We start from the raw sequence: 25,604 nt of genomic DNA, 5'->3' as shown, positions 1-25,604 counted from the left end.
TTTATTAATGAACCTTTTCACTATCAGAAACTTTGTTAAAACATTAAGTTGGGCTAGTTGGTAACGGCTTGAAGGAATCATACTCTTAGCGGTAAGAACACACACAACACCAAGACACACACACACAGGACACCCGCTAGACTTCAACTATCTTTACTGGACACTTGTACGACATAAATATGTATCACTGAGCACACGCAGGTGCCTTGTCATCGGCATCAGGTCTAACTACGCCCTCCCCTCTCCTTCAAGGCATACGGTTGCGCCGATAAACAATCCCTTTTTCTGCCAATGCCAGGGAGGGAGTGCTTACACACGTCACCCGCCTCTTGAATACGAAAGGCCTGGGAGCCGAGAAAAAAGAAAGAAAAATTATTGAAGTCTTTCGTATTCAAGAGGCGGGTGACGTGTGTAAGCACTCCCTCCCTGGTGTTGGGAGAAAAAGAGATTGTTTATCGGCGCAACCGTATGCCTTGGAGGAGAGGGGAGGGCGTAGTTAGACCTGTTGCAGATGACGAGGCACCTCTGCGTGTGCTCAGTGATACATATTTATGTCGTACAAGTGACCAGTAAAGATAGTTAAGTCTAGCGGGTGTCCTGTGTGTGTGTATCTTGGTGTTGTGTCTGTTTCTTACCGCTAAGAATATGATTGCTTCACTATCAGAGTTAGGCGTCTAGTTGCCATTAGAGATTTGTAGCAGTTACATGCACTGGAGGGGTTTCTTTCCCTGTGTGCTTTCAAAAGCGCATGTATTTTCGCACGATGCAGCCAAATTTTGTCGAGCCACAGCGGCGAAAGTAATCATGTTTTGTACATTCCAGAAACTGATATGGCTACTACGAACAACTGGCTAAAAGTCTTTAACTGCAACCAGTTGCAAACCTGTGTTAGTTAAAAAGTTAATTATCAGAAATTAGTTAACCAGCTTACTAAATACACCTCACCGGCTTTCTGGTGTCTGCTAACACTGGTAATATTATGCAGAAAAAGCCATATTTTTGAAAACTACTTATTCTTCCCTGAAACACCTGGTGCATATAAATACTGCTCACTTTCCTGTACAACACAGAAACGGAAATAATTTCTTCTGTAACATGAAAGTTCCATGAGCCACATAACAAACCCGTGGAAAAAAACTGCATGCATACACACACATCTCTCCAAAACAGCTAAAAAATCCCACACAGTGAAACAATGCTTAAACTGTCTTAAGACCAACATTAAAGGCTGCAAACACTAGCGAATTAAAAGTCAAACAAATGCCAAACATATGCTAAATGTCCCCATGGATGTAGATATTAAGCTATGAGCTGATTTTAATAAAAATGCATCAGCACAGAAATGCTTAAGCGACTTTGTTGGTGCACTATCCTGACACTTGTCCTCAATATCAGGCAGCCTGCTTGTTGTTCATCATCATCATCAGCCTGACTATGCCCACTGCAGGGCAAAGGCCTCTCCCATGCCTCTCCAATTAACCCTGTCGTTACTTGTCTGCATCACCAGTGGAAGAGGTAGCGTCCTAGTGATGAGACGTGTGCACGAACAGGTAGCCTTCTCCATGGCAGAATGCAGCAGCAAGAGAACTGCACAAGAAAACATTCAAAGTATACAGTTATAGTAACTTCTAATAGAATCAAACACGGAGCAGCAACAATCAGTTAAATGTGCACTAAAATGCAGCACTCCGAGCGAGTTTGATAAGGCTGCTAAGTAATAGCATAAGCAGCAGTCACAAGACTAGAACTAAATGTAATGCGTCCTTGAACAAGAAAAAGCTATAACATGCTGTTGTGTTCAATTCTGCCCCCACATTCGAAGACTGAATGATATTCACAGGAACTGACATTAACGTGTTACACCTAATTAGGCAGGCTCGAGACAAGGCGGTAGGTGACTATGGCATAGGTTCTAGAAACAGTAGGGGAGAGTTATTAGTAGAGTTCGCAGATAGAAATAGTTTACGGATTATGAATACCTTCTTCCGCAAACGAGCACACAGGAAGTGGACGTGGAAGACCCCCATTGGTGAGACTAAACATTAAATAGACTTCATACTGTGTGCACACCCTGGCATCGTAGAGGATGTGGAGGTCCTCGGTAAGGTCCGTTGTAGCGACCACAGAATGGTAAGGTCTCGTGTTAGCTTAGATTTGAAGAGGGAACGGAGGAAACTGGTGAAGCGAAAGGCTATTAACGAGTTAGCATTAAGAGGGAAGGTAGAGGAATTCAGACTGTCGCTGCAAAACAGATTTTCCGCTTTAACTGAAGAAGACAACCGCAGTGTTGAAACAATGAATGATAATCTTACAGCTATCGTTACAGAGTGCGCCGCAGAAGTAGGTGGTAGGATGGTTCGACAGGATACCAGCAAGCTATCTCAGGAGACTAAAGATCTGATTAAGAAACGCCAAAGCATGAGGAGTTCTAACTCCACAGACAGGATAGAACTAGCAGATCTATCGAAGTTAATAAATAAGCGCAAGGTAGCCGACATAAGAAAGTTTAACGTGGAGAAAATCGAGCATGCTCTAAGGAACGGAGGTAGCCTAAAATCAGTGAGGAGAAAACTGGGCATAGGTAAAAACCAGATGTATGCGCTAAAAGACAAACAGGGCAATGTCATCAGCAATATGGATAAGATAGTTGAATTAGCCGAAGAATTCTACACAAATCTATACAGTAGCGAATGTAATCATCAAGTTACTGAGGGAGGCAGTCGAGCACAGCAATGGGACATCCTGCCAGTAACGAAGGAGGAAGTAAAGAAAGCCTTAGGAGCAATGCAAAGAGGGAAAGCAGCTGGTGAGGATCAGGTAACAGCAGATTTGTTGAAGTACGGAGGAGAGATTGTGCTACAAAAACTAGCCACCCTGTATACGCAGTGCCTTGTGACCTCGAGAGTACCAGAAGCTTGGAAGAACGCTAACATTATCTTAATTCATAAGAAAGGAGACGTCAAGGACTTGAAGAATTACAGACCAATCAGCTTATCGTCCGTTGCCTACAAGGTATTTACTAAGGTAATCGCTAATAGAGTCAGGACAACCTTGGACTTTAGTCAACCAAATGATCAGGCAGGCTTTCGTAAAGGATACTCGACAATAGACCACATTCACACTATCAATCAGGTGATAGAGAAATGCGCAGAATATAACCAACCCCTATATATAACCCTCATTGATTACGAGAAAGCATTTGACTCAGTGGAAACCTCAGCTGTCATGCAGGCATTGCGGAATCAGGGTGTGGAAGAGTGTTATGTGAAAATATTGGAAGATATTTATAACGATTGCACAGCTACTATAGTTCTCCATAAAGTCAGCAATAAAATTCCAATACGGAAAGGTGTCAGGCAGGGAGACATGATCTCGCCAATGCTCTTCAATGCCTGCTTACAGGAGGTATTCCGGGGACTGGAATGGGAACAGTTAGGGATAAGAGTTAATGGAGAATACCTGAGTAATTTGCGATTCGCTGATGACATTGCCTTGCTAAGCCACTCAGGACAAGAACTGCAAAGCATGATCAACCAGTTAGACAGGCAGAGCAGAACGGTGGGGCTAAGAATTAACATGCAGAAAACCAAAGTAATGTTCAACAGCCTAGCAAGGGAACAGCAGTTCGCAATTGGTAGCGATGTGCTGGAAGTAGTAAGAGAATATGTCTATTTAGGGCAGGTAGTGACCGCAGATCCGGATCATGAGAGGGAAATAACTAAAAGAATAAGAATGGGGTGGAGCGCATATAGCAGATTCTCTCAGATCATGATTGGTAGCTTACCAATATCCCTGAAGAGAAAAGTATACAACAGCTGTATCCTACCGGTACTCACCTATGGGGCAGAAACGTGGAGGCTAACAAAGAGGCTTCAGCTTAAGTTAAGAACAACGCAGCGAGCTATGGAAAGGAAAATGATAGGTGTAACGTTAAGAGATCGGAAGAGGGCGGAGTGGGTGAGGGAACAAACGCGGGTTAATGACATCTTAGTTGAAATCAAGAAGAAGAAATGGGCTTGGGCAGGGCATGTAATGCGAAGGCAAGATAACCGCTGGTCCTTAAGGGTAACGGAGTGGATTCCAAGAGAAAGCAAACGCAGCAGGGGACGGCAGAAAGTTAGGTGTTCGGATGAGATTAAAAAGTTTGCGGGGATACAGTGGCGGCAAGTGACAAAGGACAGGGTTAATTGTTGGAGAGACATGGGAGAGGCCTTTGCCCTGCAGTGGGTGTAGTCAGGCTGATGATGATGATGACCAAATTAGGCTACCACGAAGAGATATTTAGCCATTCCAGTCATATGAAGATAACATGCAGGCCATAAAATATAAAAATTATGTTGTGTTTCTGATTTGTCTGCACAAAAATTCAGGCAGCTTTTGTTTTCAAAAGTGATGGCACAAAGACATTGCAATATAATGCACATGTTGCTGTAGATAATGTACCATTTGGAGCTATACCAGGTGTTAGGGGAAAATGTATGAACAAAGAGTACAAAGGTGAGCAAGTTCGTCAGGGCAAGAGTGGCACACTCTAAAGCAAATGAATCAAAATATTAAGGCACACACTGCGTCAGATACAATACTTGTAAGTAAAGCTGCATAGAACTACAAGCGATAAAAGCCTCAGAAACGTGCCCCTAAGGGAGCAGATGGACTGGTAGTTTTTTATTTGTCCCGCAGCACATCCCTCTAGTGCTGAGGCCTGCTCATATCTGTTTAAGTTAAGAATACAAGGGAAACAAGCAAACAAGTGTTCCAAAGAAGATAAAAATGTGCACTTAGGTTGTTCTTTAGGAAATTACCTGTCACTAATTGCAGCAATAAATACCTCGAGAAAGAAAATAAGTTATTTACACAGCTTATTACAAACCTTGATGGCACGGGAGAAAGGCAACATCAAATGCATCGGTTCAAGTAAAGCCAGGGGTCTTGTTAAGGTCACAGCAATATTTGTTGACTTAGGCTCAGCTAGTGTAATGCAATCAGTAACTGAAAGTTGGCATGAATAAAAAAAACAATGCACCAATACTCAATTCCAAATGCATTTCAACTGTACAGTGCAGTCAGTTGTGACAAAGGGAGTGTGAAAGAAAACCTCAGCAATGCTCATGACATCGAATAAGCACCTTTCTTCTGTACAGCTAAAATATAAGCTTTGCAGGGTTTCATGTAATGCAAGGATAACCTGGTAAGGTATCAATTATTGATGCTAGCAACAAATATGCTTCTAAAGCAGAGTGCTCCACTTGAACGCCAATATTCAATTATGCATTGCCCGTTAGGTCATGCCTATCACATCACTGGTTCACTTCAAACATGCCATACCTTGTAAGAGGTAGGTACTGCTGAAGTAAACCTATAAAATTTATTTGCTGCTTTTAGACTGCTGTATAAAGGTCATGAAGCAGATAATTGTTTTAATTTGGTCTATACAGTGGTCAAGATTTCCAAGCACGAGAGGCATGAGGGAAAAAACTATAGAAAGCATTTCACACTATAACACAATGCACTTGACTAGGGGAGTGCTTTCATGACGCCCGCAATATCTTTTCCCTTTCTCTTGGTCCTCTTTTAAAAGAAAAAAAAAACGAAAGAGAGAGGGAGCCTGGACCAGAAGATTTTTGGCAGGCTAAAAAAGACAAGGAAAATATACCCACTTGTCTACCTATCCTTTTACAAGTGGCACATGCTTGATATCCAGTGTCAATGGCTGATAGGCTGAACCAGCAGGTCTTGATGTCATTTGCCTCTGGTTGAGGTAGCATTGGCTCGATGACAGATGAAAGCTGGTGCAAAAGTAGCGTGATGATACCGGTGGAGCAGCTGTACAGGGCTTGACTGCGGGTGCATTTGAAGAAAGGCTGCATTAGAGCCATGCTTTCATAAACATCACAGAAGCCACATCCCATTAAAACCTCTAGCTGTTCAGTCCAATGTGTTCATGAGTGGAGGCTAATTATTAATTACCTATGCCTCCAATAGTTAGCAAAAAAATGGTTTACAAAGCTTGTCATACTTTTCTTAAAGCTATTATTCGCGAATCACGTTATACTTTTATCGCTTCAGAATGAAAATGGGGGAATGACATAAATGTAGTGAACGTAAAAAAATAAAATGACAACAAACCTTCCATTGTGCGATTACCTCAGCTGTACTGCAATGGAATGGTTCTGCTATTTTTAATCGTCGTTTCGTTGACGAGAACTATCAAGAAACACAGCACTTGATGTGACTGCGACGTAGAACGGGCAATGCTCCTTATCCAGTAAACACTCAGGCAGCAGAATCAAAAGACGCACGCCGCTACAAGCACTTTTCGTTCTTATGGTCTCCTTTTCACGCGCTGCTCCTGTTCAGTCGGAATAACGAATCAAGCAGCACCCCATAGTTCTCGGCGTGCAACCAAATTCTATCACATAACTCCTGCGCCGAGGAGCTGACGCAAACAGCGTGAGGCGGCGGGTTAAAAGTTGCATAGTTGGCAAGCGAGCGTGTCAGAACACCTCTCTGCAAACGATCGCGTGGTGCCCGCATTTTGCACCTCACTGCGAACAAGACGTGAAGACCAACCCAAATGCATTCGCAGCCCTCAATCATACCCCCGACACATCGCAGAAGTCATTTTCCAGTTCTGTACTTACATTTGTCAACGTTCACGGCAAGCCGTTTCTTCTATCGGGCATCGGGCGCCGGCCGCTCTCGGCGTGGTTGCGTGCAGTACGTCAGAGCAGTTTTTGAGCACTGCGTGCGCGTAAGAACGTCTTCCGCAGCACTGGAGCCATCTGTCACCTTCCGAGTTCAGTCACACTACCACAACACTAACGAGGCCGCACATTTAACACAAACAAACTGAAAAAAACGCACCCACATCACAACCGTCGCACCCCGCCAACAAAGAGTCGTTTCAGCGTCCTAAAAAAGATAGTGTAGCGCGCGGCCAACATGAGACTCGCAATCCGCCGCCAGCGAACGGAAAGGTGGCGCTAATGTCGCCTAACTTTGCACGCGTTAAAAAAAGAATTGATAAAGCCCTTTTTGCCACAAATTTGTTGCATTAAACGACAAAATATTTTGTTTCAATTACAAAGTCAGCAAATTGGAATGATTGCGGTGAAAAAATGCGACTCCTCACAACCATCTGTTTCTGGCGGCGCTGCGAACGAAAGCTTGGAAAACCGGGCAGTATGCCGGGCAGCTACAGGCGACGCATCTGGGGCCAGGAAAGCCGCAGCCGCTGCACGGCTGCACTGTCTGCCTAGTTCTAAGGCTATAACTCAGCTCCCCGTAACTGCGTTAACTGCGTCGCAGAATAAGGAATGATGATGATGTTGCCAAACGCTACTGGTTTCGGTTTTTATTTTCGCATATTGTGTGGCTTAGCGTACTCTACACAGCTTGGCTCATGCGATTTAGTGTACGTGTGTGTACCTAGGGAACACGAGCGTTCGCACGCCGCTCTAGCGTGACGCGCGAAACTTTCAATGCTGCGCTGCAGCATCGCCTCTGTTTAGTGTGTGTTTATATCACGTCATTGGACACCTTGCACGCTCTTTGCTCGAGCGAGCCCCGCCGACAGTCGCGCTACCGTAGTCTTTTTGTGTGCTTCCTTGATTGCTTTTTGCCTCTGCCTTATGCGGTCCTCGGCTCGGCCTCACGTCCGCTGATGGCAGTAAGAAAAGGCGAAGAATGAACACATGCTTTCGCGCGTCTACTCCGTATGACTACGTTAAAACCCAACACTTTATTCCAGGATTCCTTAGTCATTGCATTACGGGAAGATAGAAAATACAGCTCTCACCACGTTTTCCCTCGCCACAGCTTCGTACCGTGTTTGCGTTGAAGGAGATGCAAGTGAAGATGCGGAAGAGGCACTGCGCCTGTGCTTTAGCGGTGCTCAAAGTGGGGGCTGCTCTCACCCTAGCTTTTTCCATACTGGAAGCTCCTCTGTGGCTCAGTACTGCCTAAAAATGTAACAAGTCAAGAATGAGGGCTTATAGTGCTCCAATTGCCGTGCACCTTCCTCATGCAAAGCCCTTGTTACCGCAGTTGAGTACAGCGGGCCGCTGTTACCTGTTTTGTTTCTCTATACTTCTCTTTATAGTATCGGCCGCCGAACATGAATAAAATTAATATTGCCTTGCCTGAAATTTCGCATGTACAGTCGGTGAGGAACGAAGCAACTTGAGTTCTCGAAGCTGTAAGCCTGCACACGTTACACAGAATTTACTCAGAGCGCGAAGCGGTGCGGCCCTTTTCGCGCGGGGTTTTTCAGTCCCGTGCGATCAGCCGTTGCTGGTCGCTCGAGGAGGAGGGTAGTGCGAGGGTTTAAATTGGGCGCTCCCACGTGGAGTGGCATAGTGTGCCGGGCACTTTTGCATGGCGGGCAGTGTGTAGGGAAAGTGTGCTTGCGGTGCAGGTTCAGGAAGCTGGTGATATAATTTGGGCGCCATTTGGGCTAGCGAGAACGTGTCATTCAATGAGTGTGGAAACACATCGGTGCAATGCTAAACTTGATTTTTTTTGTAGCTCGCAACAATAATCCCTCTGAAACCTCAGAGCGAAACGCTCTTAATGCTAGTGTGTTTTAGCACCGTCGTACGGTACATCACTGTTCAACTGCACGTTAAAATATGACCTATCAAGAATTACAACAATAGCAACACCAACGTGTTTCGAATTGGCAGAGTTGTTGTACAGCTCTGCTGAAATTCTTTGTTAGTTCTGAAATGTTAAATCTGTTTAATGACTACCTGAGTACAGAATTTAAGGACGAATACGCAGCAGAAAGCATTGTTTTCGTGTAGAATGAGCCATCAGCGAAACTGATTCGCTGTAACGAAGTCATCATTGCGCTTATGTAACACAATATGTCACTAGCTCCTATTTTTTCTTAAAATTCTTTTAATTTCCTTGAAGTGCGAGGCAATAATACTTGAGTATTCTATGAATTCATTCACTTTGTACCAAAATTATTTCGTTTGCTGGTAACTTTTTTCGTAGACTTTATACAATCAAAAATTGTCACTAAATGTCTTCAATTCAAGGCACGTTTCTGAATTTCGGGACAAATGTTCTGTTATGAACTTTGCCCTTTTCCCCGCACTCGAAAATGCGAAAGCAGTAAATCTAGTATTGAGAAAATTGAACTGAAATTTCTAAAAATCCACAGCGTGCTCGGCTATGGGAATGTGATTGCAAATTTTTGTTTCGTCTTCAAGGTTAGTTAAGTTGCCGGTTTGAAGTTGTCGGCTACAGTACTTGATTATTTTAGGCTTTTATTTGTTTATTCGCATCACCAAAATGCTTTCTCGGTTCGTAGTATATTTCTATTGACAGCAGTATATAAGCAGTAAGAAAATTGTATGAACTTTCTATCAACAAATGTTAATAAAATATGCCCTAAGAAAATGTGACTGCAAATGTTTGTTTCGTGTTCAAGGTTGCTTTAGTTGCATTGACATGTTAGGCTAGAGTACTTAATTAATTTAGGCATTTATTCTCATTATAAAACGTTCTGTCGGTGTCTATAGTATGTTTCTACTGACAGCAGTACATAGAAAGCAGTAAGGAAATTGTATGAACTTCCTATCAACGAATGTTAATAGAATATGCTTGGCTAAGGGAATGTGAGTGTAATGTTGGTTTCGTGTTCAAGGTTGTTTTCATAGCTTTGAAGTGTTCGCCTACAGTACATGATTTGAGGCATCTATTCGCATGACCAAAAATGTTTTGTCACTTTCTAGAGTATTTCTGCTCACAGCAGTCCATAAAGAACATAAAGTATTAAAATGGAATATATCTTCTGTTTTAAAACGTTTTCCCATATCCTGATTACATTCCAAACGCATTTGCTGCGAATAATGTTGGTCGCTTTTCGATATAGTGAAATTGTTGACTAGCTGCAACAGATTCCACCATGCAATCAGGTAAGATGTCGTCACGATTATGCGAACAAGATAGTGTTAATCACCTCGAACACCATGCAGTTTGTTCATTTACTTCTCTCAACGTGTCAAACTGCACCCAGCTTTTCTAGTAACTTTCTATTGACAGGAATAAATACAAAGAAGTAACAGTCTACCAACTTTGTATTGACAAAGGTACATAGAATGTAAAAATTATTTTCTAGTAACTTTCTATTGACAGGAGTACATACAAAGAAGTAACTTCTATCAACGTTGTATGAACAATTGCTGATAGAATGTAAAAGTTACTACAAGGTTAATAGAGTCAATAGAATGTTAATACAAATTCTAAAGAAAGTTGATATCCATTTTTGTAAGGGAGGCCTGCACCCAACTAGAAGCCCACAGACCAGTGGAACAAGAAAGGCACGGTCAAATCGAATCAAAGACTCAGCGGGAAAGTCAGATGTCCTTCAGAAGCCCAAGCCACCAGCCACCTCCGTAGGTAGGCGCTACCCACTTCCCCTACTGCACCCTCATCCCACCTGCACCCACATTCAGTCTCCAGATAGAGATAAATTATGTCACGTGTGCTAAGCCTCTGCTAAGAGCAAAAGAAGAAAGCTATCGAGGATAAATGCAACGGCGGCTTTCCCAGAATTCCCACATCGGATGTGTGACTGTCATGCACTTTCTTTCTATTTTCCTTTCAGCGACCCGGAAAGGGTCTGTTTGCTCTATTATTCGCAAAAAAAAAAAAAACTTTCCAAGTCTACCGCTCTTCTCTACCTGGTAGTGTAGAAGCTGCACACGTAGTTGTAGTGGGTGACCTCCGCGCCTTTAGGCAAACCCGTGGTCCCCGACGTGTAGCACACAGCGAGGACAGTGTTCCGGGGATCGGCGACCGGGCTCTCCTCGAACTCTCGTTCGTCCAGGGCTGAAAAATCTGAGGCGGAGACGAAGCCCGCACCGTGTCCCATGCAGAAGAGGCCCTGTACAGAAAAAGCCGGCAAGACCAGAGTTTCGTTAAAATGCACAGCGATGTAAAGTGGGCAGCGAAACAGAAACCACCTAGAAGTAGGCGCCAACAAAGTCAAGTTTCACGCATTACACACAAAGACAAAAAAAGAACAGAACTTCAGCTTTGGGCTTATTGCGCAGGATCATTCTGGCGGTAGCGCTCGCCTCTGCGCCTCAAGCAATATGTACCACTGGCACCACGATCGTCATTATCATCATCATCAGCCTAATTGAGCCCACTGCAGGATAAATAGCTCTTCCATATTTCTCTAATTAACCCTGGCCTTCGCAGCTGCTACCACCGTACACTGAAATGGCACCACACACCCTCGAAACACGCGGCCAGTCGGATGTGGCGTGGTTCACAATCACCTTCACCCGCTAGGTGCATGGGCATCCCGAGTTTGCTTAGCCTGACGTTGTTCCTCCGCTCTATGTAGCGTTGCGCGGGCGCCGCTCATTGCGCTCTGCCTCGCCCTTCACATCGGTGAATGCGGCTCTCCACGCACCCTTCACCTCGCTCCGCACCCGTTTCTCAAACCAGCTGTCAGTTCACTGTGGCTTCACTTGGTGGCACTGCACGCGTCCTTTCAGTCACACCTCACTACGCACTCACCCTCCGTTCTCGTGATGAGCGTAGCACGCACGTAAAAAAGCACATTACACCATATTATCATGCGCTACGCATGCGCCCTGAAGAACAACGAAGAAGTGCGCACGCCGGAAGGAAAGGAGGAAGTTCGGTATCTTGCCGGTGACGCGCCAGGCTCGGGTCGACCAGCCTATGTAAATGACCTTTGTAAATAGAACCTGTAACCGTGTGCCGTAGGTGCTGTTTCGATCACAACGGACCCCTCTCGAAACCGCTGCAGCCGAAGAATTGCCTGTTGCCCGTGCAAATGACCAAGGAAGCCGCCGCACGTCCGACCGGAGCAGCAGCGCCCGCTTGGCAGCACTACCGTGACCCGCGGACATTTTCTGGGAAGGGTGACGAAGATGTGGGTGATTGGCTTATCAATTGCCAGCGGGTGAGCAAATACAACCGTAGGGATGCCACCCTGCAGCTGGCCAATGTTGTTTTCTTTCTGGATGGCACGGCGTTAACTTGGTTCGAAAACCATGAAGACTCTTTAACGAGTTAGTACCGCTTCGTGGAAGAGCTCGGCAGCTGCTTTAGGGATGCTGTTCCGAAATGAAAGTGCGCTGAGCAGTCTTTGCTTCAGAGTGCGCAAGTGCCTGGAGACACCTGCACGACATACATAGAAGAGGTATTGAAGCTGTGCAAAGTCGTTAATCCGAGTATGTCCGATAAAGATCGCGTTTGACATCTCCTTAAGGTCATCGCAGAGGACGTCTACAGTTTTCTTATTAGTAAAGAAAATTTAGACTCTCCCACGGATATCAACAAGCACTGCCGAACCGTTGAAGCTCCTAAGCTGCGGCGAATTACTCCCAAGTTCAGCTGCCTACCTAACGTCACCACCGTCGCTAGCGTGGATTTCCACGAGCCTGTGAGTGATGTGACTCTTCCTGACGTCATTCGTAAAATCGTCCGTGACGAACTCTCCCGACATCAAGATCTTGTGCGCCGCAGTGACGTTTTCGTCACTGCACGCAGCTCCGGCCTACCGTTCCTCCCCTTGGAGCTTGTCCAGTGAGGCCCCTATCAGTGCCACTCGCTTCGATTATAGCGACGCTCCCCGTATCACCCGCACCAACCCCAGTGCTCCAGTTCGTCCGCAACGCCACCTGCGGCAGCCGGAGTACGATGACCACTTCGACACTGGCTACGAGGAGTGTTATTTCGAGTGTCCCCGTGACCCACCAGTTTGTTCCCGATGTGGTTTAATTGGTCACATCTCCAGATTCTACCGTCGCCGGGCCCAGTTTTCCCGTTAGCAGCGCCAACGGTCGCACCCTCATTCCAGTTCCCATGCGCCTGTTCATGACCGTGTCTTTACGTCATCTCAGCGCCCATCCAGTTGCGCTGCACTACGGAACGACACCCCTGTCTCTGACCGAAGCCTCACTCCACCTCCGCACCGCTCTCAACGCTCGCCTTCTCCCCAATGTCGTTCCCCACCGTCACCGGGAAACTAACGTGTGCGGCCGATGGAGGTGCAGTTTACCGGTCATAGATATTGCCAATTCCTCTGCCAATTGTTATGTTAACGAACCGCATTGAAGTTTTAGTGGACGGTATTTGTGTCATTGCCTCAGTGGGCACTGGTGCCACAGTGTCGGTGATGAGTTCAGCTTTCAAGAACCGTCCGGGTCTTAAAATAACGTTCGCTTGGGATACTACTGTCATATTCTGTGGTGTAGGGAGATAATCTTTGGTTCCGATTGGTATATCTTTTGGGAATGTAGTGGTCGCTGCCCAGGTGTTCCGAAACGAATTCCTGGTGTTCCCTCATTCTACGCACGACATCATCCTAGGTATTGGCTGTTTGCGGCAGTGCGGCGCTACCCTCGACTTCCGCAGTGGCGGCATATCATTAGGCCCTGGCCTTCGGTCAGCTCTTATAGAAAACTCACCGGTGGTTGCGAAAGTGTTTTCTGTCTGCGCAGATACCGTCATTACAGCGATGTCTGTCATATTCGTTCCCGTTTTGTCGTCGGGCGCTGTTTATGATGCTGCGGTGGAACCTGGTTTCCTTAACTGCGCAAATAAAAGTGTGCTGGTACCCCAAAGCCTCGTCCGTGTGACCAAGGGCCGTGCCACTCTTTGGATTGTCGATCATTCCAACGAACCTGCCGTGTTGCCACGTGGTTTAAAACTTGCCGGCTTTGAAGAACGTTTTTCTGTGCCAGTTGCCGTGATCACTGACAACGTTTCCCGTACAGCTGGACGCTTTGACCTGAGCGACTCTCAATTCCTAGCCATGGTCAACAAATGCCTACCCAACAGCGACCGCCAGGTACTAGTGGCCATTCTTTATGAAGCATGCGGACGTGTTTTACTTCGGTCGCGACCAACCAGCGAAGATTCCAGCTTCTCGTATCCATCATATGATCAATACTGGATCTGCACAACCGATGCAACAGAAGCCATACCACCTCTCGCCTTCCGAACGTCAGATAATCGACGAACAAGGCCGTGACACGTTGCGCCGCGGCATTATTCAGGAATCTTGAAGCCCGTGGGCTGCTCCAGTGATCTTCGTCGGAAGAAAGATGGCACATGGCGATTTTGTGTCGGCTATCGCCATCTTAACACTGTCACAAAAAAGGATGTTTACCAGCTCCCACGCGTTGATGGTGCTATTGAGTGCCTCCACTCAGCCTCCTACTTTTCCTCGGTGGATCTACGGTCCGGACACTGGCAGATTCCGATGCACCCGAAATACAAAGAGAAGATGGCATTCGTGGCACCTGGCGGGTTGTATGAAGAACACATCACGAGCTAGTTGGTTTTCTATCACACGAAAACAGCGCAAACTACACAAAGGACGCAGAAAGGGGAGACGAAACACAGGCGCTGACCAACTACTGAAATTTTATTCCTCTGACACATCGGTAAATATACACAAGGTATCAAAAACAACAAGAAGGATAAGACAGGAAACAGACAATCGCAGCAGGAAACGAGCAGGGAATCATAAATGCCGAGCTGACGCAAGGAAACGAAAGTCCTTATCCAGAAGGGCTATGGATGGGGTGCGGACCCAGCGGTCTTTTAGGCTTGCGATTTTTTGGCTTCAATTATCTCTCGCGTGATTTGGTCACTGCACCTGCTCAGCACGCTCGTGTCACTCCAGTGAGGAGTGCATTTAGAGTCACGGCAATGAACGTCCAGAGGGCCCGATATTCGTGTGCTTACATTGTATTTGTGTTCTGACAGTCTTTTGTTAAGGCAAATTCCGGTTTGTCCTATGTAAGCATGACCACAAGACAAGAGAATTGAAAAGATTACGCCTTGACCGTAGGCAACAAACCTGGCAGTTTTTGTGGCAGACCGCTCACATGCCCGCCGTGTAAGGCGGCAGCTCAATTAATCCTGAGAGGCTCCTCGCGAAGAGCAACCTGGTTTGCAACCCAATTCAAGCCACCTAATTCCCACTGATGGCAGCACGTGCCACAGAAGGCAGTGGCGCATTGCTTGATCGCTGCACCACTGTCACAAAATTCGGCGCATTTTAGAAACAAACAAAGAAAAACCGCCGCGCGCACCGCGTCTCTCCGACGCGAGCCGAACGGGGGAGGAAGAAACCCCCGCTCGGCGCCCAGCCTGTGTGCGTGTGCTCTCTCTCCCCTCCACCACCACTCACCGACACGGCGTGCGCTGAGGGATTGAGTCATCCACGCCGGTTTCTCTAGAACATTCGAGTCGGTTCTACTGCTGACCGGGGGAAAAGGGCGTAGCCTTGCGTGCACTAAGACACGTCCCCCTCCTCTGCAGACGCTCGAAACTTCGAGATGCGACCCCCGACCTCTGACCAATGGGGACGCGCGGCCAGTGAGAAGAGGGAAGGGAGACAGCACTGCCAACGCTGAGTGTATGTGCGCGCTCATTCTGGCGCGTAGAACAAACAGACGTGGAAGCGAGCCTATAAAAGAAGGCATTGACCGCTATCAGTCAGTCCGGCCCGCCGTTTAAGCTTCATCGAAGCGCGCCCGTTCGACTCCCGGGGAAAGCACCACTCGGCGAGCCACGGACCAACGAGGCAACGTTCGCCGGTCTGCAGGACGGCATCGTCGTGGACCTCAGGTCGTCGGACTGTCGCAGTGCCCGGTGAACAAATTGTGTTTTGTTTGTTTACCTCTCTTCTTGTGTTAGTGCACTTTAGGTGCAATATTGCCTGTGTATTGTATTCTCTCTCGAATTTAACTTTGCACGAGTTGCATTGTTCTATTAATCACTTTGTATGTGTCAGTACTAGTGATTGTGAAACCCGCTGTATCGTCTCAATTGCTGTATAAACTTTGTTTTGTTTGTGAACCTTTGGCTCCGACCCATTCTCCGGCTTGCGACCAGCGAAAGCTGGGCACCCAACGCCCAAAGACCTCTTGTCACTTGGTGGCTGGTCTCCGCTGAGTTTGCCACGCTGAGTCGAGGGCATCTCCTTTGAGTCCGAGACCGCTACCCCCACGCGCTCTAAGGGTGTCTGGGAACTTCCCACGTAAAAGTGCGCGAAGTGTGGGTGGCAACCACTTTGCCCAAGAGTACCAGGAAGACTAACAGGGATCTATTTGTGTAGAATGTGACCAGTTAACTCATTATCGCTATCCTAACAACTGTCATCCGTGAGCACCCGATGTGAACACCGGAACCGAAGTGAGAACCGAAATGCCGGTGCAGCTATTTCGTATTTGGCCTACCTATAGTGCCCAGAATATACTGGCACTATAGCCTAACTACGCAAATCCACCCTCATTTTTTCTTCTTTCAAAGCGGTAACTTTAAAGACCCCGTTGTCCGGAAAATTCGGCATCGGCGTTGTCGGAGTTTCGAGAGAAAAATCACGAACATGAACCTGGCAAGTTGTGCCCACAGAGCAACCTAGGAGGCAGGTGATCCGTCCATGTCACGTGACATTGCGCTGTCAACACAAGCTGTCCGCAGGACTGTGAGAAAACTGGTCACCGTGGCAGGTGGAAGTAAAATGAATGTTGATCGCTTAGAATAGCAACTTGGGTCGTACAAGGCCCACCGCTGGCAGCACCTGCCACAGCAGGGTAGTGCGCATCGCTTAACCTCTGCACCAGGAGAGGCAAGAGAACACTATGGTATCTTTGAATGTAAAGTAGAGAATGATCGTCGGCATATATGGGAATAACCCATTACGCTATCGCGTCATTTAAAGCGGAGCTAGAGGGTCCCCTCCAACTTTTTTGTATTTATACATGGGCTTTGGAGTAGAATTTAAGAAGGGTTTACTACCCTCGGGGCTATGTTGAAGCAAGCTGGAAATTAGGATCAGGCCTAGGCGAGAATGCATGTCCCTAATTTTCAGTGCAGCTACTGCTACAGAGAAGTCTAATAATGGCGGCAATGCTGTTCCTCTGTGTGGAAGAAGTCACGGTTCCCAGTGGGGAGATTTCCGTGATCACGAGTTGTGCGTGGGCAGTTGGCGTGGATGCGTACCTCTACGTAGCGTCAGGCCTCTTTGCGCAGAGGCTGAGCGATTCCTGTAGGAACATTTAACTGACAGCATGCTGACATGTAGCGCTGAGTTTGACATGGCACGTCAGGTTAGTGGAAAAAAGAACGCACCTACAATTTGCGCTTTTGGGACGATCTTGTGCTTGGAACTGAGGACGAGGTTCCACCATAGAGGCACAATGGCGAGTAAAAAAGGTAAAACAAAGCATGAAGGTTTTGAGAGAGGATAGCGAACTTTGTCACAAGTTAGTGGAGACAAGATACGATACAGAGAAGGATGAGCAAGCATGCTGTGTATAGCGTGCGTACTGTGTGCCTGTGTTGCGAGAGTGGAAACAGATGATATCCAGCTGGTATCATGTGCGCATTCGCTATAAAATAAGCTGCAGCATGAAAAAGACAGCAGGCCCCACCGCGGTTGCTCAGTGGGTACGGCGCTCGGTTGCCGGCCCGAAAGACGCGGGTTCGATCCCTGCCGCCGCTGCCGAATTTCGATGGAGGCCAAATTCTAGAGGACCGTGCACTGTGCGATGTCATTGCACGTTAAAGAAACCCAGGTGATCGAAATTTCCGGAGCCCTTCACTACGGTGTCCCTCAGAGCCTAAGTCGCTTTGGGACGTTAAACCTCCATGAACCATGAATCCAAGCCAAAGCGATCAACTTCAAAACGACGCATACGGCGTCTGGATGAGTAGGTGTGTGCCGATTGGGGGTGGAACCGCGCGCCCTTTTTTAATGACGCAGCGGAGATGCCACAGGCGAAATCCTAATTCACCCGCCGCGGAAGGCTCAGTGGTTGTGGTGCTCGGCTGCTGACCCGAAAGACGCGGGTTCGAACCCGGCCGCGGCGGTTGAAATTCGATTGAGGCAAAATTCTAGAGGCCCGCGTAGTGTGCGATGTCAGTGCACGTTAAAGAACCCCAGGTGGTCGAAATTTCCGGAGCCCTCCACTACGGCGTCTCTCATAGCCTTAGTCGCTTTGGGACGTTAAACCCCAATACACCAACCAACCAACCGAAATTCCTATTCGCTGCCCCTTCCTCCGGCCTTTAAGTGCCTGTGTAAAGCTAGTTCACATAAATTATTTTGAGGTGCGCATGACTTCACTGCGAGTAAACTGCCCCAAGGCAAAATGCGAGAGACGCACAGATATTATAGCGGCTGGATTGCAACGGTTTGCAATATTTCACTTGCTCAACTCGGCCTTGAAAAGTGCAGTATCTGTACCCTGAGCGCAGCTGACCAGAAGGGTTTACCCTGAGTACAAATTGGCATTCCATTAAGGCACTGGTTTCCACATAGTTTTCTTCTGGAAATGTATGCACCATCACGTAGCCCACCGGCATCTATTTTAAAGCCATGCAAGCTGAGTTCATTTGCATCACGGACAGGAATCTAGCGAATAGTAAGCGATTGATCGATAGAATGTGAGCCTATATTTAGAAAAAAGATACTATATGTGAAGGAAATGAATAAATCAGAAAAGAAACCTATTCCACGGACATAGGATCAGAATTAACCACTTACAGTGTGTGAAATAACGGTTTCCATGCATTCAAACACGCGTCTCAGCGACACGATCCTTCGCGCACGCTTTAATCACGCACTATTCTCACTTTTTGTCCCAGGGAGCTGGGCCTTCACCATGAATAAAATGAAGGTTTGCGACAGATTGAAGATTAGTGACACGGTATGCGAGCCGGTTGTGGTCGGATACGTCAGATCGGCGACGCTACGCCTGGCTCAGTTCAAGAGCTCTACAGTCCAGCCGCTCCGACGCGAGGCAGCGCATGCGCAGAACGTTCTTCGTTCGAAAACCGGCTGGGAGAGGAGGCGAGTGGCGAAGGGGGTGGAGGGGAGGAGTGGCGTGGGAGGCGCGCGCGGTGCATTCTGGGTGGGCGGCTCGGCGTGCTCTCGGCGCGGCCCGCGCGAAATGCAGCCGGTTGCATTCCGCGCCGGGCGCCGTCAGACCGCGCCGGAAGCCGCCGAACACGCTGGCGATCGGGCGCCGCTGGAGTATAGAGGGTCGCGTTTCGCCGACGTGACGTCGCCGTGCCGCGCGCGCACGCGCGCGCGCGCTACGTCGGAGTATAACCGCGGCGCGCTTAGCGTTCGGTTGGGGTGTCCACCGAGATGACAGAGAATGACTGCGCCAATTTCTTTCCTCAAAAATTTGTGCGTTCAAAGGGCAAGGCATGGCGCAGTAATTCTCTGTCATCTCGGTGGACACCCGATCCATAGGAAGGGAGGAACGCCACCACCCGTTCGGCATGATTCCTTGCTCTTTGAACGCAACGCTTTTTGAGGAAAGGAAATTCTTTGTCATCTCGGTGGACCCCCGAATCGCACCGTACAGGAAGGGAGAAAGTGGGAGTGAAAGAAGAGGGAAGCTTCTAGACGATCATCCGTTAGCGTCAGCCGCTCGTTTTGGCGACCCAGCTCGCGGAGGCCCTCGTGTGGTGAGTATAATGCCATGCAAAACAAATCGGCAAAACTTTCATAAATAAGCTTTACTAAGAGCACTACCAAGACACACTACCAGGCAAACCAGGCACAGCCAAGGCTATTGCTTTCGCAACTTACCGGGCTTAACCAAGCTAAGTCTCTGCCAAATTTTCTTTTCTCGCCCATGGCTTGTGCACTTTTCACCATAAACAATTTTTTTTGTGGTGCTGTCGCAGAAGCACTGCTCATCAGCGTAATACTATGTTTCGCCCGAAGTATCCCCGAGCTGCATTGGTTTTTTTTACGTCTGCTGGACACCACCATCGTCGGGAGAGTTCAGGCTTGCGACCTGGATGGTGAAGTCTTGAAATGACGGTCCAAGAATCCACTGAAAGGTACCCAATCATCACTTACAGATTGGAAACATCTGGTCACGTTGATTTCCTCAGTACTATCGAGAGAGGAATGGAATACGCCATCAGTGAGATTATCCTTACCCCCCCCCCCCCCCCCCCCTCTTAAGCCTGTTCTGTCAAACGCTTGCCCGATTTCTTCACCCTATCATATGACACCCTAGAGACGTCGCAACGCTCCCACTTACCTTCATGGCCAGTTTGGCGACAGCTTTGCGGGCCTTCTCTGTATACTTCTCGTCGGTTAAAATGTGCGTGCTATCGCTGTCTTGTGCTTGGTAGCGAAGTTCACCTGCACACGAGAATGTTGCCGCTTTTATAAGTGTTGTTGGACGACGACAAAAGGATTAAACAAATTTTTAGAAAATCTCTTTCGCAAAACAAATGTTCGCCTAAACCAACCTACGTACTAAACTGTGCGGCAGCGGTGACTGGGGGCCAGAAGATGCGCTACTACGTCACACTGTGGGTCACGACGTCAGCGATCATGCAGCGCATCGGTGGCAATGACTATACGGCTCCTAGTTCCCTTTCCCGCGCCCGTCACTTATAAAAAATTGTTGGTAGGTTGGCTTTGCTAAGCACAAAATATTGTGTGAAAGTTTGCAGATGAACACCAACTCTACGCACCTGCAAGCGAGTTTCCTTGCCTTTCATGACTTCTCACAGATGGAAGGTGAAGACGGCGACGTGCAATGCACAGTGCAAAAATGTGCTGGAGTTTAACACGAGCCGTGGTCGACTGCGGCGATAGCGTAGTACTTTCGTGCAATGGCCAGCGAAGCTGATCTGTTCGTACCGTAGCGGGTACGAAACCAAGTCGCGGCAGTAGTGTACACGTATTTCTCCAGATAGGCCGAGGCCAACCTCATTCAAAGTCTGTGTTGTATATCGGCATTTTCTGCATCACGTGATTAACTTCAGATACTTCGCCGTACACCGGGGTTTTCCAGTTTAGTAGACCAATAGTGCTTTCGCACTAAAACCATTAGTAGACGGGTTAGCATGGCAAAGCGTGGAATATAGTGCAGTAGCACTGGTCACGATGGGCACTTCAGGTCATTACGGGCTAAAGGCAGTTGAGCTAGAGGCCTTTGCCACAAAAGTATTCAACCCGAATACATTTACCATGAACGCCTTCATCATAAAGGCGTTTACCATAAAGACTGTGCTCTCAAGTTCTTTCCCTGAAGGCATTTCACCTAAAAGTCTTTACCTTGAAGGCCTTCACTCAGGTGTACCCTTCAGCCAGGCCAGGCAGGTGCGCTGCCTGCCACAAAGCAGGCTTCAGGGACGTACGCAAGCATGCCGGAAACTGGAAAGTGAGCCTATAAGTGCTACCACACTAATAATAAAACGCTAAGCGGGTGAGTGGATTACAATATGTCACACATTGGCAATGAGCTGCGCTGAAGACAGAACCAGGGTCCGTTTTCGCGACTACGGACTTTAAAAAGCTGGACCGAGACAAGTCAGCCCCGCTCTAGTGATTCGCGTTTTCAAGACAATGTAGGAATTATTTCAATCCCGTTGGTGCGAATGTGGAGGATTCAAGGCTAGCTGTTGCAGAATTAAGAAGGAGAAAAACAACTTCGTGCTCTAAACGTATCCGCGTTGTCGTGAATGTTCTCCATTATACATGTATGTGTATCACTGGCGGTGAGTTAGCGCCTGCTCCTGTAAAAGGAGGAATTAAAGATTGTGTGCAACTGCTGTATTAGACATTCCGCGGAAAGAGATTGTTTCTTACCTGTGGATGCTGATACTGGCCATGCATGACAGTGGCAGTAAAGCGGAATGACATGTTGATACGTCAGCAACACACATCAATGGAAGATATTTTTGTTACAGAAGAAAAACAATCACCGTTTGTTTTTTCTCACCCCTGAAATGGTCGCGGCAATGCATGAAAGCTCTGCGAGTTCCTCTACCAGCTTAACATTGCTTAAAATCGTCCGGGGGTGAGGAAGGGATATGCAGCGCTCAGAACATTTCACGGTGTGTTCTGACACACAAACACCTCCCCTGGCTACATCCCGGGTGATTATGTAGAAAAGCGCATTAGGTTCTTGGGAAACTAACACATGACTAAAAGTTTTTGCTAAGGAATATATTTTTTTACGATCAAACGGCTCTTACTTTCCTATTATGTCTGGTATATTATAATCGCGGAATTCGTTTCAGTGGTAGATTTTCCCTCCTCTCGCGTACTTTCATTATTTCACACATTGTTTCACGCTGCGGAAGCTCAGAGCTGCTTTTGTTAAAGTATGTTTTGTTAAAGTGTTGCACCCTTTAGTTCCCATTGGCGGAACTCTATTTAAAGGAGAGAAATCATCCGAGAATACTTGCTGAGAGCAATGACTCTGAGTTAATGGAAACATCAGCCTTCCAAATTAGAAAACGCCAAGTGGGGAGTATTTTCCTAAACGCCATGTTTGATATATGGGAGTCACCTAGAACATGTAATGGAGGTTTCCACGACAAAAACGCATTTCGAAGAGTACGAGTTTGGTGCAATGTTCGAGCGACATTGTGTGACCTGTCTACGAACGCACCATTATTTTTATTTATGAACTCCTGTGCAGCAAATAAGCGTGCCCTCCACACTAAAGGTGATGGCGAACGGCTGGGTTTATTTAAGCAGCTGGTTTTTTTTTTGCGTTTTATGAACAAAAACTCTTTGCCATGAGGTAAGACGTAGTGTAGGTCTCTGCAATCATATCGGCCTGGTGGGATTATTTATCACGCCCAGAAATCAAGTTTCACGAATGTTTCAGAGCATCGGCTTCATCGAAGTGGAGCCGGCGTGGCACGCATATGCAGCCCCAAAATACACGCGTATCAAACCAAAGCGATCTCTTCAGACGTGTTGTCACAAGTAGGCAAAGTAGCGCATCTGAAAGTTTCGTTTCATGTCGCATGAACTAGATTAAGTGCGGATGTTCTTGCCCGTATATGAGGATTTCTCGTCCCTTTCGTGTTGGGACGGCCAGAAATACGCAACCTGCGTAGCTGCTAAAATGATGTTGCAAAGTAATTATGTGGGTTAGTGCAATTTTCTAATTAATGTAATTATGCCACGCCGGCCTGGAGTATAGAGGATTCAATGTTGCAATGTTTCAGCAGGCTGCGCACATGATTTACCTTATTGGTAACGCCTCCTAATGCTGCACCTTCGCTAAGGTCATATAACCGAGCGCAATGAAAGGTATTACTTACGGAAATGGCTGGCAATGCCACCGTTTATTGCGCGCCACCAACGACTTTATTTCTTAGGGCTACCTCCAAATCCCCTGGACTTTTTCGCGGTCCTATGTACCGCCTTTACGCATTGTTGAATAAGTTGGGTACGAGGCATGCGCGGTTGTTCAGCGATAAACCACTTCCCCTCGCCTTGGCTGTAGCAAGAACGATTTGCTGCACCGTCATCATCTTACCTTCGGTGAGCGATGTCTTTGCCAGGACGATGGTCGCTCCTGCCAGAATGCAGCCGTACATCGCGATCAGATTTTCCACGCTGTTGTCCAGGTGCACGCACACGCGCTCACCAGCGACCACGCCATGTTGCCGGAAACCTACGGAGTAGCGCTCCATGTGGGCCAGCACCTCCGTACGAGTGAGGCTAGCGACGTCATCCACCTGGAACCGGAGGCACAACGTTTTATATATGCGTAAAATTATCTACATTGGAGAATAAATGAATAACCTGCTCGACTCGCCCTCTCTTCACTCCTCCAAGCAGTGGGTCTGCTCTACGTTAATTCGCTGACGCAGATATGGTCACTCTGTTCATAAATTAGTTGCGCTACAGTTAAAGAAGAAAAAACAGATCGGGAGCACCCATATTTGCCATTAAGCCTGAGGACATCATCATCATCATCATCATCACCCATACTACGACTGAAAAACGTTTCGGCTTTCACACTCTATCGTGTAAGACGCGAGCGTCTGGCTTTCATATATTCAACATCTACCCGAGCTAATATAAATTGTGAGAAAAGAGCACCTTAGGCTGTTATGCCCGTCTGGGGACTCTACAACTGCTTTCCGGAATTTGGAACAAGAAAGGTGGTCGGATTTGAGACCGCAGTGAATTGCGGCTTCTATGATGAGATGGGCTGAACAGATGGAAAGACAGAGAGAAAATACCCGGCATGACGCTCAGAAAAGTAATATATGGCTGCTTCAGAAACTAATACAGATGATGGTTGAGCAAATAGCTTGAAGAATAACAGCACTACGGATTTCGGCACCGAAAAGGCATCTGCATAGAGCATGAAATTCACAAAGGTATCTCTGATTATGCATATTTTCCCCAGTGAAAGCATCGATGGGGAGGGGGCACGTAACCTGCTGTTATCAGGTATCGCAAGCGTCAATCAGCCCACTTATAACTACCCGTACAATCAAGGCAGATCTGATCGCGTGAAAGCGAAAGAAAAAAGCTTCTTCACCAGCGCTGTCTTCCCTGGGTTTGTGAGCAGCTTCTCTCTGGCCAGGTGGTAGAAGGAGCACAAGGGGATATCGATGCTCGGGTAAGGAGACAGGACGACGCGGTCTTCGATGCGGGCCTTCATCTTTCCAGAACGTGGCTCAGCTTTGGTGCTCTGCAGCGCAAAGGCGGCATGCGTCAGCTCATCGCCACCGAGAAGCGACCAACACTGCCGGCTGTGTTAGTCAGATGATGCCTTCTAGCAGTGATGCTTTCGCATGGCTGGCGAATAAAGCGGGTAAGCGGATGCCTGTGTGCCTATTACCTTGTCAAGGAATTACCCTAATCATTTTTCAGTGAATCTCAAGAAAAAAGCGAAATAAGAGGAATATGGTTTTTCGGTTGTCGTTAGCCCCATTTATCATCTGAAAGTATAAAGCAAATTAATTGCATGTACAAATAGATGTGTGACATTGAAAGAGTTGCCAGGAATATTTTTCTTAGCACGACAATCGAGAGACGTACGTACCGCGTTGGTTCGGTTGCCATAGTCATTACCGTGTCGGTTAGCCGAATTTGAGAAGTATGAAGAAGCAGCGTAGATTAAAAAGATGGGCCACAGCATAGTTACACTAGAGACCACCGGTAGGTTACCAAGCGCCTTATTTAGATTTATGCAGCCAAATGAATCTCTTTTTCCAGACGTGTCAAAAGCTGCCCGTGATCAGTTCCGGTGCAAGTGTGATTACTGACGAAAATTATGCAACGTGACCATGTGGAAAACCTTCTTTTCTCTCTGTCTCGGCGTGACCGACCATCATCATCATCAGGCGTCGGGAAAGCGCTGGCTTGGCAAGGGGCGCAGGCTCCCTCATGAGGGAAGTGGAAGTAGCGACAAGAGTGCCACTCGACGGTTACACGGAATTCCGCGCAGCCACTGCGATTCTCTTCTGAGTACGGCAGCGAGGCGAGCGGTTGTGCCCTAATGCTCTCGTCGCCTTCTGCGGCAGGCACGCGGAAGATCCGCCGCACCGTGCCGCCGGACTTTTGGTTGCAGTCAGCGAATCAAGCTCAGAGAACGCGCACCTTCGGCGCCTCTGACGTTAAATGCCCGGGGCTGGCTTTGATCCATGAATTGGGGACGCATGAGTAAACGCGGCCACCATTCTCGGCACGTACAGACGTTCGCCGCAAAATACGCTTCTCTAGCTGCCATAGCCGGTAAGTAGGAAGCCCTTCTTGTGTAGCCTCCTAGTTCCAAGGAATGACTCGTTGATGT

At 47.5% G+C, this 25,604-nt stretch overlaps 1 protein-coding gene and 1 long non-coding RNA gene across 3 annotated transcripts in view; both read right to left on the bottom strand.

The window, feature by feature from the left end:
• Positions 1 to 24,479, bottom strand: part of LOC149369545 (uncharacterized) — a 97,648-nt gene extending 73,169 nt beyond the window's left edge. Inside the window, exons 1-4 of the mRNA XM_089558875.1 lie at positions 24,348 to 24,479; positions 23,331 to 23,532; positions 20,079 to 20,182; positions 10,695 to 10,897 (exon numbers count right to left, since the gene is read on the bottom strand). Coding sequence (XP_089415001.1) covers positions 10,695 to 10,897; positions 20,079 to 20,182; positions 23,331 to 23,532; positions 24,348 to 24,470 — 632 coding nt within the window. The 5' untranslated portion in view covers positions 24,471 to 24,479. The remainder of the gene's footprint in view (positions 1 to 10,694; positions 10,898 to 20,078; positions 20,183 to 23,330; positions 23,533 to 24,347) is intronic.
• Positions 606 to 6,899, bottom strand: LOC149369546 (uncharacterized). Of its 2 annotated transcripts, none has more exons than XR_016285401.1 (3): positions 6,642 to 6,899; positions 5,658 to 5,861; positions 606 to 1,587 (listed from the first exon to the last, which is right to left on the bottom strand). It is a non-coding gene; the product is annotated as an uncharacterized LOC149369546 (long non-coding RNA). The 2 variants fall into 2 exon arrangements; XR_016285400.1 differs by having other exon boundaries at positions 607 to 1,587; positions 5,658 to 5,838; positions 6,642 to 6,891.
• Positions 24,480 to 25,604: the final 1,125 nt, after the last annotated feature.

This window comes from Amblyomma mixtum, chromosome 1 (genome assembly GCF_055824585.1).
Source record: "Amblyomma mixtum isolate Tamu chromosome 1, ASM5582458v1, whole genome shotgun sequence".
Classification (NCBI taxonomy): domain Eukaryota; kingdom Metazoa; phylum Arthropoda; class Arachnida; order Ixodida; family Ixodidae; genus Amblyomma; species Amblyomma mixtum.
Note: the sequence above shows the minus strand (reverse complement) of the source record. Positions and strands in the feature narration are given on the sequence as shown.